Source organism: Mastacembelus armatus, chromosome 22, assembly GCF_900324485.2.
Source record: "Mastacembelus armatus chromosome 22, fMasArm1.2, whole genome shotgun sequence".
Classification (NCBI taxonomy): domain Eukaryota; kingdom Metazoa; phylum Chordata; class Actinopteri; order Synbranchiformes; family Mastacembelidae; genus Mastacembelus; species Mastacembelus armatus.
Genome location: NC_046654.1, coordinates 4,135,061 through 4,145,436, shown reverse-complemented (window position 1 = coordinate 4,145,436; position 10,376 = coordinate 4,135,061). Strand labels below are relative to the sequence as shown.

The following is a 10,376-nucleotide window of genomic DNA, read 5'->3' as shown; positions in this document are numbered from 1 at the left end:
TTACAGTGAGTGTGACTGATGTTAGGAAGCTGCTGTACTTATTACATTACCAAGTGTTGGATGCTTCAGACAAATGAAAGATATGTAATATGTGTATTAAGTGATGTTCTTATTTTTAATTATGTAAGAATACCATGAATAGATCACATTGTTTAACCCTCTTTTTTTATTTATGAACACTTTTAGGGCATTGTGGTTTAGTCAGATGATAAGTCAATAAGTGAAAGAGATTACAGTGGTAACACAATAATGTAGGCATTTAATGTTCTTGAGTGATGAAATACATGTGTGAGGTTTGTCAGAGTCTGATGGCCAGTTTTAACTTAGGGAAGAGTTTGAGAGCATTCTGTGTTGTCACCTCCACCACCTTTTCCACAGACACTCCTTTGATTTTACTGATGTACTCAGCAGAGATAGAGATGTTTCTGGGCTCATTTCGCACCTGCATTCAGGACACAATAGGAGAAGGATAAGGCATGAGTGGATTAACACGACTGAAAGGATTTCAGGACAGAAATCTGAGAACTATAACAGTAGGTCTTAGTTGTATGTGTAGCATATATGCATTGAAAAGAAAAACAAAGGAATATGTAGGTCACAATGTAAATTATGGAGTCAAAGAAAATAGGAAAAGTATCACGTGTAACACACCAAGTAGTGGAAAATACTGTGGGTTTGGATTTTATTCTGTGAAGAAAAAAATACTTTACCTGCTTTTCTGGACCCAGAGCAGGTGAATCGGTTTCCAGACAGATGTTTTCCAACGGCAACTGTTTCACAAGTTTCTGCTTCTTGGTAAGAAATATACCAAGAAACCATCATTAATTAATTATTACCATTCAGCGTGATAATGGCAACCAGTAAACATGAGGTAAACATGCCAGCACGTCTGAAGACTCTACAACAGTTACGCAAACTGTAAATGATCGCATACAAAGGACATAGATATTCAATTTGTAACAATGTCAATAAAATCAATTGTCTACCTAATGACCTGACTAAGAACAAACAAAATCTAATGCAGCATAATCCAACAGTCCTGCATTAGATCCTCCTTCATGAAGAAAATAAAGTTGAGCGCGAGTTGTTTTTAGAGAGCTATTGATTCAATTGAATGATCATATTGGAAGTTGTAGTTTGTGCTGCTATTAAACTGCACTGCATCATACAGAGAAGTGTTCATTTTATGTCGCCTTGCCTCAACATGTGTGGGGTGGACAAAATAACAGAAATTTTAAATAACAAAAACCGAAAATGTACACCTTCAAGAAAAGACGATATATTATATATATATGAGGATATATTTCAGGACTGTTGTATTAGATTGTAGTAGGTTCAGCTAGGTGTAATAGCTAATACACTCCCACCAAGGTGTATGAATGACAAATAAATATGTCTTAGACTACATATAAAGAAGGCAACTTGACAGATCCGGAGAAGTGAATCCAAGTCAATTGCCCTCTGGTGGCTGTATAGGTTATAAAACCTGCCGCTATGTGTTATAGGTTGTGACATGAGCCAAATAAAAATTTAAGGTACATATTAAAACATTTCCCCCAATGGTGATTTCTGTCATTTTTAGGTACATTTCATGCCATTGATTTGTATACATGTGGTCATTTTATATAAAAAGGAATGTATTTTGGATAATTCTAAGAATATGTATTTTTTCTGAAGAGGATTGATAACGTTATGATACAGTGTAAAAATGCCAAGATCAGGTGCTCTGCTTTACCTGTTCACTCCGTATTATGGATGGTGGGATAGAAAAGAAATATCCAGCTTTCACTCCCTCCATGGCAACAGATGGTTTCCCATCAAATGCATGAAGCAGGGCTTTTTCGACACCTAGTGACATTTCAGGGGAGCTACAGCTTATTTCTCATATATTCAAGCGATTCTTCTTCTAAAACTAAGAATCTGAACTAAGCTGTTTACCTTGGTCTTTCAGGAGCTGGATGGTGGGCCTTCCTGCAGAGCGTGAATGAACATTTCTACAAACATAAGACACAAAAACACCCATATTATTAAAGCCTGTTGGCTAAGGGGTAAACTGGAGAAGACTGAGCTCCCTGAATGTCTTCAGAAGATTTTATGATAGTGGTTATAAAAGTGGAAATGCAGGAGAATATTTTATTACAGTGAGAAACATGAACTCGTGTATTTATATAATGTACATCTTCCAGTTAATCTCCCTTTTTTCTGTGGTGTATTGAACAACATTAATTTTAAAACAGAAAATGAAATGCTCACAGAGGGAGATCCAGTTCCTTTGCTATCTGTGCTTGTCGAATGAGGACCTGCCTTTGGTTCTCTTTATCAGTCTCACTGCTGACATATCTTGGTGTAAAATCCAAACCAACCTACAACATCAATGAGAAATAGGTCTGAATATAACATGAAAACTAACAAAGTCAGCACGGTAAAATGCTAACACAGTCATTAGAAATACTGACTCTTTACCTCTCCAATTCCCACAAGGTGGTCTTTGTATTTCTCTATGATGGGCTGAGCAGCATCCAGATCCTGCATACAAGAAATATTTTATTTCTATACTGTAACATAGTGAGTGCAAAAACCATATACTGTATAATCCAATCAATTGTAGTGTTCTTTTTAAAGTACTGATACTACTTTGGTCTCTAAGTGTTTTAAGACAGTTTATGGATCATGAGGAATAATGCTGGCAGCACAGTTGGTTAGCAGTGCTGCCTCACAGAAAGAAGGTTCAGTGTTTCTGTGTGGAACCTGCATGTTCTTTCTGTGTGGGTTTTCTCTGGCTAGTCCAGATTCATCACACAGCCCACAGTGATCTTAAATTGGAATGTAGAGAACAGCCGGATGGATGGATTAATCAGATCAAATGTTTCTGAAGACGAGTGTTTTCAAAATTGGAAGTACCACAAAATTCCATTCAACGTGAGTGTATTTTATTTATACAAGATTACACCGCACTAATGAGAAATTTGTCTAAAAGAGCTTTACAAGCTGGTCAACATATGATGTTTCAAGAAAGAAACCTCATACAGAGCATGAGAGCAGTGATCACTCTTTAAGACAGATGAGTAAAAATAGTAAAACCATTCTAATCACAACATTGGAAACAATATGCAAACACAACTTTAACACAATCAATAAAGCCCAGCACTGGTAGGACCTGGATCAAATCAAACAAAAGCTGTCTGTAACAGATAAGTGAGAATAAAATGTTTGTTTTTTGTAATTTGACGATCCTACCTGAGGAGAAGCCGATCTCTGATGCTCCGGGGAAACTTCTTGAACAGGGTGGACTCCTAAGCAGGGGAAAATAAAACCTGGGAACCTATGAAAAGGCGAAACCATCACTACACACATGAAACTGACTAATAGTACAATTATACTGTGGTTAACGTTACCTCTGTGACAACGCAATAATCTTGTCAAATTCCCCAGCATGCTCTGCCACGGCTATTAATGCCAACAGTCCAGCCTTGGAAAAATTAAATAAAATGATCTGACACACTATTTTATTTTATATTTAACTTATTCTTAAAAATGAATCTAAAAAAAGATGGCTCACCTGTTTTGAATTCTCAATCACCTCCTCTATGTCCTGACAATAACAAGAGGAAAATCTAATTTATCACAACACATTTAAAATGTAAAACCTTCACTTATGTCTTTGTAAAGTGCTGTAAGACCTTGTCAAAATCCCCGGCGGAGATATGACAGTGACAGTCCACGAAGCCATGCATGTGGAGGACGGAGCGTTCAAAATCAAAACATTACCCATTTCCTGACAGAAAGCGCACCGCGCATGCGTTCACGTCGGGGCGCTAGATCTATGTCAAAGCGTTGCCCGGGAGAGAGGGGTTCTTTCAATTTGACTGGGTGAAACCGGATGGTGAGTTAACGTGGAACAAATCGAACGTCCCCCGTCGCATCAGCAGCAGTTGTCGAAGGCGCGTTGCATTTACTCTCGCCCTCTTCCCTGTTTTTTCGCTTCGTCATGTGATTTTTATTTTCCCTGTCACGTTGTCATGTCATAACAAACCCGTCGTACCGGATCGTTTTTGTCACGTCAAGGGATTGGTGTTGCAATGGGCCGTCTAAGTCTTGTTTTACTTTTGTCGATGCTGCTGATCGGAACCAGCAGAACCAAATATGAGCCGACCTGGGAATCCATCGACTCCAGACCACTGCCCCCATGGTACGACCAGGCCAAGGTGGGCATCTTCATACACTGGGGGGTCTTCTCAGTCCCGAGCTTCGGCAGCGAGTGGTTCTGGTGAGTTTTGTTCCGCATTTCTACTTAATCTATATAAGGAAGTGTTCGGGTTTAGACAAAGTTTGAATCACCCTAAAATAATTATAACATTTAGGAAAATACTTAGAAAACTGCAAGATTCATTAACAATTGTTATTCTGGGTCTTTCTGGTATAATTGAAAGATGCAGAAGAGCTACTAAAGCTGGTTATAGGTTTGTTTATTCATATTTTAAAGTCACAAATCAATAATCAATCAAGTCTGATTATAGGATTGTTATAACATGGCCATGTAGGGTTTTGTATGAGGTATTACTACATGTTCAGGTTATTAATATGTCTAGTTTTACCGTGTACAACAAAAGGTCAATACCTTTGTACATGAAGCACAGGTGCAGGTTGGCAGGTTTGTTTCATCCTGTTTGTAAAACAAGAAAAACCAACAGTAAATGATAACATACAGTAAATAAGCATCTCGTCTCTGCGTGTTTCGCATTCTTTTTCTGTCCTAGGTGGTACTGGCAGAAGCAAAAACTAAAGCCATATGTTGACTTTATGCAGAGGAATTATCCTCCAGACTTCAAGTACCAAGACTTTGCTCCACAGTTCACTGCTGAGTTTTTTGATGCCAAAGAATGGACAGACATCTTTGCCTCCTCTGGAGCAAAGTACATCGTTCTGACTACAAAACACCATGAAGGTAGAGTACATGTCTGACATCCTGTCTCTCAGCATTATTGCTTTTCTAGGGAGAAGTTTCTTTATTGTTACAAATACATATTTACATGCATATTTGGACTCTTATGCTGCATCTTTTCAGCCATGAAGAAAACTTATTGTCGTATTTTCTATATATTTCAGGCTACACTCTGTGGGGCTCAAAAAACTCATGGAACTGGAATGCAGTGGAAGTTGGACCCAAAAGAGACCTGGTGGAGGAAATGGCCAGCGCCCTTCGTGCGAACAGCGACCTGCGTTTAGGGTTGTATCACTCCCTCTTTGAGTGGTTTAATCCACTCTTTGAACAGGACGCTGCCAGTGTCTTCACTACAAACTTCTTTCCTACCAGTAAAACTTTACCTGAGCTTTATGAGCTGATTGTTAAGTACAAACCAGAGGTGCTGTGGTCTGATGGAGATGGAGATGCACCTGACAAGTACTGGAACAGCACGGGCTTCTTAGCCTGGCTCTATAATGACAGGTAATAATTAGCAAATTATTCAGTGTTTATACATTTTCCATAATCTGAACTGAAGGAAATCTGTTTTACTTCCATAGTCCAGTGCGAGACACAGTGGTAACAAATGATCGGTGGGGGGCTGGCTCCATCTGCACCCATGGTGGATTTTACACCTGTGCTGATCGCTACCAGCCAGGACACCTGCTCAAACACAAATGGGAAAACTGCATGACCATCGACACAAAGTCCTGGGGCTACAGACGTAACGCTCCACTCAGTGACTACCTCACCATTGAGCAGCTTGTAGCGGTGAAAATCTCATTAACCTTTTAAATGTTTTATTGCCAAAACAATCTGTTAAACTGCACCATCGAAACCCAAACAATGTGTTGACATTCACCTTTAACTCTGATGTGTGTGTGTGTGCTTCAGACATTAGTAGAGACCGTGTCCTGTGGGGGAAACCTGCTAATGAACGTCGGCCCCACACATGACGGACGAATCGCTCCGATCTTTGAGGAGCGTCTGAGGCAGATGGGTCAGTGGCTGAAGGTCAACGGAGAGGCCATCTACAACACCACAGCATGGCGGGCACAGAATGACAGCGTCACTCCACATATCTGGTGGGTTTTTTTGTTAAATTTGGTTTACAGTGATCTTCGGATCCTTTGAATTTTATCACAATAAACACAGGTTTCCACCATGAGCTTGTAGATTTCTTTTGAAAGAAATGGAGCAAAGAAAATATAATTCCAAACATCTCGGTGTATTGAACAAAATACCAAGTTGGGACTTTTTATAACTTCCAAGTACATCTTGTGTAACTGCACTTTAAGTGTACAAAACATTTGCCAAAAGCTAAGTTTGCTAAGTTGCTTTAATTCATGCTTTACGTAAATATTACATAAAATACTGAATTATAAGTGATGTCAATATGAGGACACAGGTAAATATGTTTTGTTGATAGTACGATGTCACCAAGTCATTTAATGTGTTTAAAACATAAATATTACAAGATCAGATATTAATTATATTGTTTATGCTCATAGAGTATAAACAACAATACTATACATATCTATATATGTATAATATAGATAATAATTTTACTACACCGTTTTAAAAGTTTGTGATTCTTCAACAGGTACACCTCCAGACCGCAGGAAAAGGCCATCTTTGCCATTTTACTGGAGTGGCCTAATAACGGTTCTGTGATTCTGGGTGAGCCAGTGGTTACACAAGGACAGACTCAGGTAAGAGCAGAACAAGGCTGATAAATCTGCTGGGTGATTGGCTTATTGTAGATTTATTGCTTTTGGCATATACAGCAGCTGTTAAGTGCCAAGAAATACCAGTGGAGAACTGCCAAAGATATGCTGGAGGTCATTTGGAAATAATGTGTCTATTAGGTAGTTTGTCCAGCAGAGGGCACTGCCAAGTTTGTCACCTGCAAAATTGCCCAATCAGTACATGTCTTTATTACTATAGTTCACAGAACACATTAAATGGGTTCTCATCAACAATGTGTATATGTAAAAAATAATAATAATGAGGAAATATATATATATATTAATAGTGAAGCATCAATATTGGCACTATAAAGGTGTTTAATTACCATTTAGCAGTAATTATGTATTGATTTGTTATTTTAAATGTTTAAATTGATTTCTGAAATGGTTGAACAAGTACTTTACAAGTAGTTTCAGCTCTAATAGCAACAGCTGATGAGATGAATAAATAACATCTGTGGCTTTACAGACTGTTGAACTGTAGTTGTGGTCAGGGAGAAATCTCCCTCATGTGAGTGGTGAGAGAAAAGACTGGACAGCGTTTAATTAAAAACTCAGTATATCAGCGAACTGGTCTAACCTTGATCAAATGACCAATATTTTGGGAGATGAGGTTGACTGCCATGTTAACATTTCTCATCTGTTGCTTTTGTTATTAAAAAAAAGGTGATGCTTCTTGGTCATGGCTCTCTGAAGTGGGAGCCTGTGAAGCCCAGCGGACTGGAGGTTGTACTGCCCCAGCTGTCCTTCAGCCAGATGCCATGTCAATGGGCCTGGACACTGAAGCTGACAGGTGCCACTTAAAGGGAAACCAGACCACTTGAAGAAGAACAGACAGAGCAACAGTCTGAGAGAAGCACTCACAAGTTAATATGTTTACATCAGTGAGTGCAACACACGAAATAAGACTGATTTATCTGTCCTGAAATGGGTGAGGTAAGAAAATATATACACTGGATTGTCTGTGATTTGCACTGTTTCAATGAAGGTGTTTTTAAAAGTGGGACTTACTCATAAACAGTTTGACATGATTGTTGTTTTTGTACTGGGTAAGTTTTTTGATCAAGGTCTTGTGATGTTTCTAGAAGTCCAGAAAAGGTTAAAAAAGAATCTTGTTTAGCTCATGTGCAATAATCTAAATGAATGATGGAAACATTATAACATGTTCCACAGATTTTCTGCACTTTAGTAATTATTTTGTTCATGTTGTATCATTTTTTTTAATATAATTTGCACCAATGCTGAGTGTGATGGCTTTGTTTTTTATATGTGAAGGAACCTTTAAATAAAAATGATGAACCTTTCAAACGTCGTTTTATGATCTAATATTTGTCAAATTGTGTAGTCAGGTTTCCTTATCAGCTTTGGTTGCACTGAATGACTTCTGCTTCCCTGATCATGGTCGGATTATTTCAGGTGAATGAGTCCCTCTAGCGCCGCCTGTTGTTCATATCGTAAATAGCATCACATCCGTGCGGAACATTTTCACGCACGGTAACGGCGCTAAACAGATCTCTCCAACCGTGCTGTACACAGACGACCAGGGAGAACGACGGTCCGTGTTATGCATCAGAAATGTCCGGTGTAACGAAGATATCTGCACGCTGCTTGGTGACTGGTAAGGCTCTGCTCTCCGCTGCTTCGCACTGCGGTCACACTGTGTTTTTGTAAGGCTCTCCCTCCGCCGGTTCACAATAGGTGTTAGTTGTATTTGTCACCTGAGATAGTGAGTCCGGTGCAGCGCAGCTCTCACTGTTGTGTCTGCTCTCCGTTGCACGCCTTTAAGGTGGGAGGTCCCTGTTCTGCAAATGTTCCATGACGTGCAGATGGGGGGTTTGCAAGGGGTTCTCATGTCCGTGCATTTCCCCCCTTCAGCAGGCTATCCCCAGCACATGACAGCTGATCCCCTAAACAACAACAAAAACAACAGAGAGGTGTCAGGATGCAAATGATGTGCGGACAACAGCATAAAGAGCCTGGAGGTGTAGTTTAGTGTAGTGTGGATGATTTTAAATGCCAAACCACATTTATTCAGTCAACATTTATTATTATTCAATCATGCCAAATGCAATTGAGCAGGGAGGTAAAGCTAATGTCAATATGTCAATACCATGTTAAAGCTTTGACCTATGATAAGAAGGGCTGGTGACAATGCATTTATCTTTAAGTGGAGCAGAACAGCTGCTATTAATCATTTATTGATTAATTGATTAACAATCTCTTTTCCTCCTATTCCTAGTCTAATGTAATGCATACATTGAATTCACAGGTGATTTTGTATAAATATGCCATATTTGTATTTGCATGCAGGGAAAATGACCTAAGAAAGATCTAATGTATGGTTTCATGTACATGTACCTTAAAGTCATTTCACACTAAAAGAATAAGCCGTAACACTGTCGAGATGGCTGAAGCCATTTTCTCCACTCTTCTGCAGTCTTGGTGCTGTAATATGTGGTAGTAATTATATATGTAGACAGGAACTGGGAAACTGTTAAGGACGTTGGCGTGGTTACCATGGAAACACACAATCATGTCAGATTATTTTCAGGTACTGCTGTGATAATGGCATGTAAGTATGCCTGGTTGGAGAGGTTGGTTTAACAAGATGGATAAATGAAATGATGGTTAATCAAAAATTGAATCTTGAATCTTTCTTTTTTTTTTTTTTTTGAATGAACTGATGGTGCATCAGGTGAGAAGTGGAGAATTGCAGGGGCGGCTGGGGGTGTAGAGTTTTTGCTGAATTTACTGGTGTTTGCATCAGCTGTTTGTTCAACCTACAGTGTCCAGTGTCCTCTGTAAGCAATATCTCTGACAGCCCCGACCGCCAGCAGGGAGGAAAGCCTCATTCCTTCCATTCATAAACACACACACACTCTCTCCCTCTCCTTGTTGTACCCTCTGAGTCTTTCCCCTCCCATCTGCTTTAGCACGAATATCATTAGAGGCCCACTAGTAGCCAGGTGTATTTGTGGCATTCAGTCACACACAAATTTGTGTCAGATTTGAGCAAGTCAGCAGAGGTGCAGTGTAGATTTAGATAGTGGAAATGCCAAGCAGCATAGAACATCCCAGGGGACAGACCATTATATTTATAGTCGGGCGACTTGACCTTCACTGCACATTGACTATCAGCCATTTTAGTGCTGCTCCTCTAGATAGTGAATACAGCATAATGGATCTGAGCTGCAGTGCAGTTAGTTAGCTTCAGCTTCATCTTTGGCTTGTTAGAGGAATATCTAATAATAGCTCTGTGCAATTCCATACTGTGGAGGAACTCTGTCAGTACAGTCTCTGCATTCACTACTTTTCTGGCACACGGCAAGTTGCAGTTTTCCAAAGGAAATGCACTGTGAAATTACAGTTTTGCTGTGCAGGAAATAAAACTTGCCCTTTGGGCAGGAGTTTGAATTCATAGGAGAGGTTCAACTGTAAGTTGTTATATAACTTTAAAGCCTTTGTTCAGCTGTGTAAGCTTTATGTTAAGAGTAAAACCTGTTAAATATGCCACGCACAGTTGGCGCAAGCCTGAAGCCAAGGACTCCTATTCATAGAGGCACCCAGTTGTTCTCGCCCAGTGACATGCTCAAAGAGGATGAAGTATTTATAGTTAAAGTACAAATTATGTTGTTGAAAGGCCAAAGTTGCATACCATTGACAGT

General features: G+C 39.4%; 2 protein-coding genes across 3 annotated transcripts; one reads left to right on the top strand and one right to left on the bottom strand.

Moving 5' to 3' along the window:
* Positions 1 to 148: 148 nt before the first annotated feature.
* Positions 149 to 3,806, bottom strand: LOC113131145 (putative deoxyribonuclease TATDN3). Of its 2 annotated transcripts, none has more exons than XM_026308149.1 (10): positions 3,681 to 3,806; positions 3,560 to 3,592; positions 3,396 to 3,469; positions 3,238 to 3,322; positions 2,464 to 2,526; positions 2,254 to 2,363; positions 1,939 to 1,994; positions 1,736 to 1,848; positions 711 to 791; positions 149 to 442 (listed from the first exon to the last, which is right to left on the bottom strand). In XM_026308149.1, exons 1-10 carry the CDS (start codon positions 3,732 to 3,734, stop codon positions 299 to 301), a joined length of 813 nt encoding a protein of 270 aa, XP_026163934.1. In that variant the 5' UTR covers positions 3,735 to 3,806; the 3' UTR covers positions 149 to 298. The 2 variants fall into 2 exon arrangements, with proteins under 2 accessions (XP_026163934.1, XP_026163935.1); XM_026308150.1 differs by having other exon boundaries at positions 711 to 788.
* A 103-nt stretch (positions 3,807 to 3,909) lies between these two features.
* Positions 3,910 to 8,015, top strand: fuca2 (alpha-L-fucosidase 2). The gene is made up of 7 exons (XM_026308148.2): positions 3,910 to 4,267; positions 4,758 to 4,945; positions 5,107 to 5,446; positions 5,524 to 5,734; positions 5,858 to 6,048; positions 6,567 to 6,675; positions 7,378 to 8,015. The coding sequence occupies exons 1-7, from the start codon at positions 4,080 to 4,082 to the stop codon at positions 7,513 to 7,515; spliced, it is 1,365 nt and encodes a 454-aa protein (XP_026163933.1). The 5' UTR covers positions 3,910 to 4,079; the 3' UTR covers positions 7,516 to 8,015.
* Positions 8,016 to 10,376: the final 2,361 nt, after the last annotated feature.

Excerpts from the sequence above, each read along its gene's own strand:
- LOC113131145 (XM_026308149.1), bottom strand. The coding sequence starts at position 3,734 with ATGCATGGCTTCGTGGACTGTCACTGTCATATCTCCGCCGGGGATTTT. Across the intron at positions 1,995-2,253 it reads AAGGAACTGGATCTCCCTCT|AAATGTTCATTCACGCTCTG; the intron begins GTGAGCATTTCA and ends TTATGTTTGTAG. Across the intron at positions 443-710 it reads CTCTGGGTCCAGAAAAGCAG|GTGCGAAATGAGCCCAGAAA; the intron begins GTAAAGTATTTT and ends TCCTGAATGCAG.
- fuca2 (XM_026308148.2), top strand. The coding sequence starts at position 4,080 with ATGGGCCGTCTAAGTCTTGTTTTACTTTTGTCGATGCTGCTGATCGGA. Across the intron at positions 6,049-6,566 it reads AGCGTCACTCCACATATCTG|GTACACCTCCAGACCGCAGG; the intron begins GTGGGTTTTTTT and ends ATTCTTCAACAG. Across the intron at positions 6,676-7,377 it reads TTACACAAGGACAGACTCAG|GTGATGCTTCTTGGTCATGG; the intron begins GTAAGAGCAGAA and ends ATTAAAAAAAAG.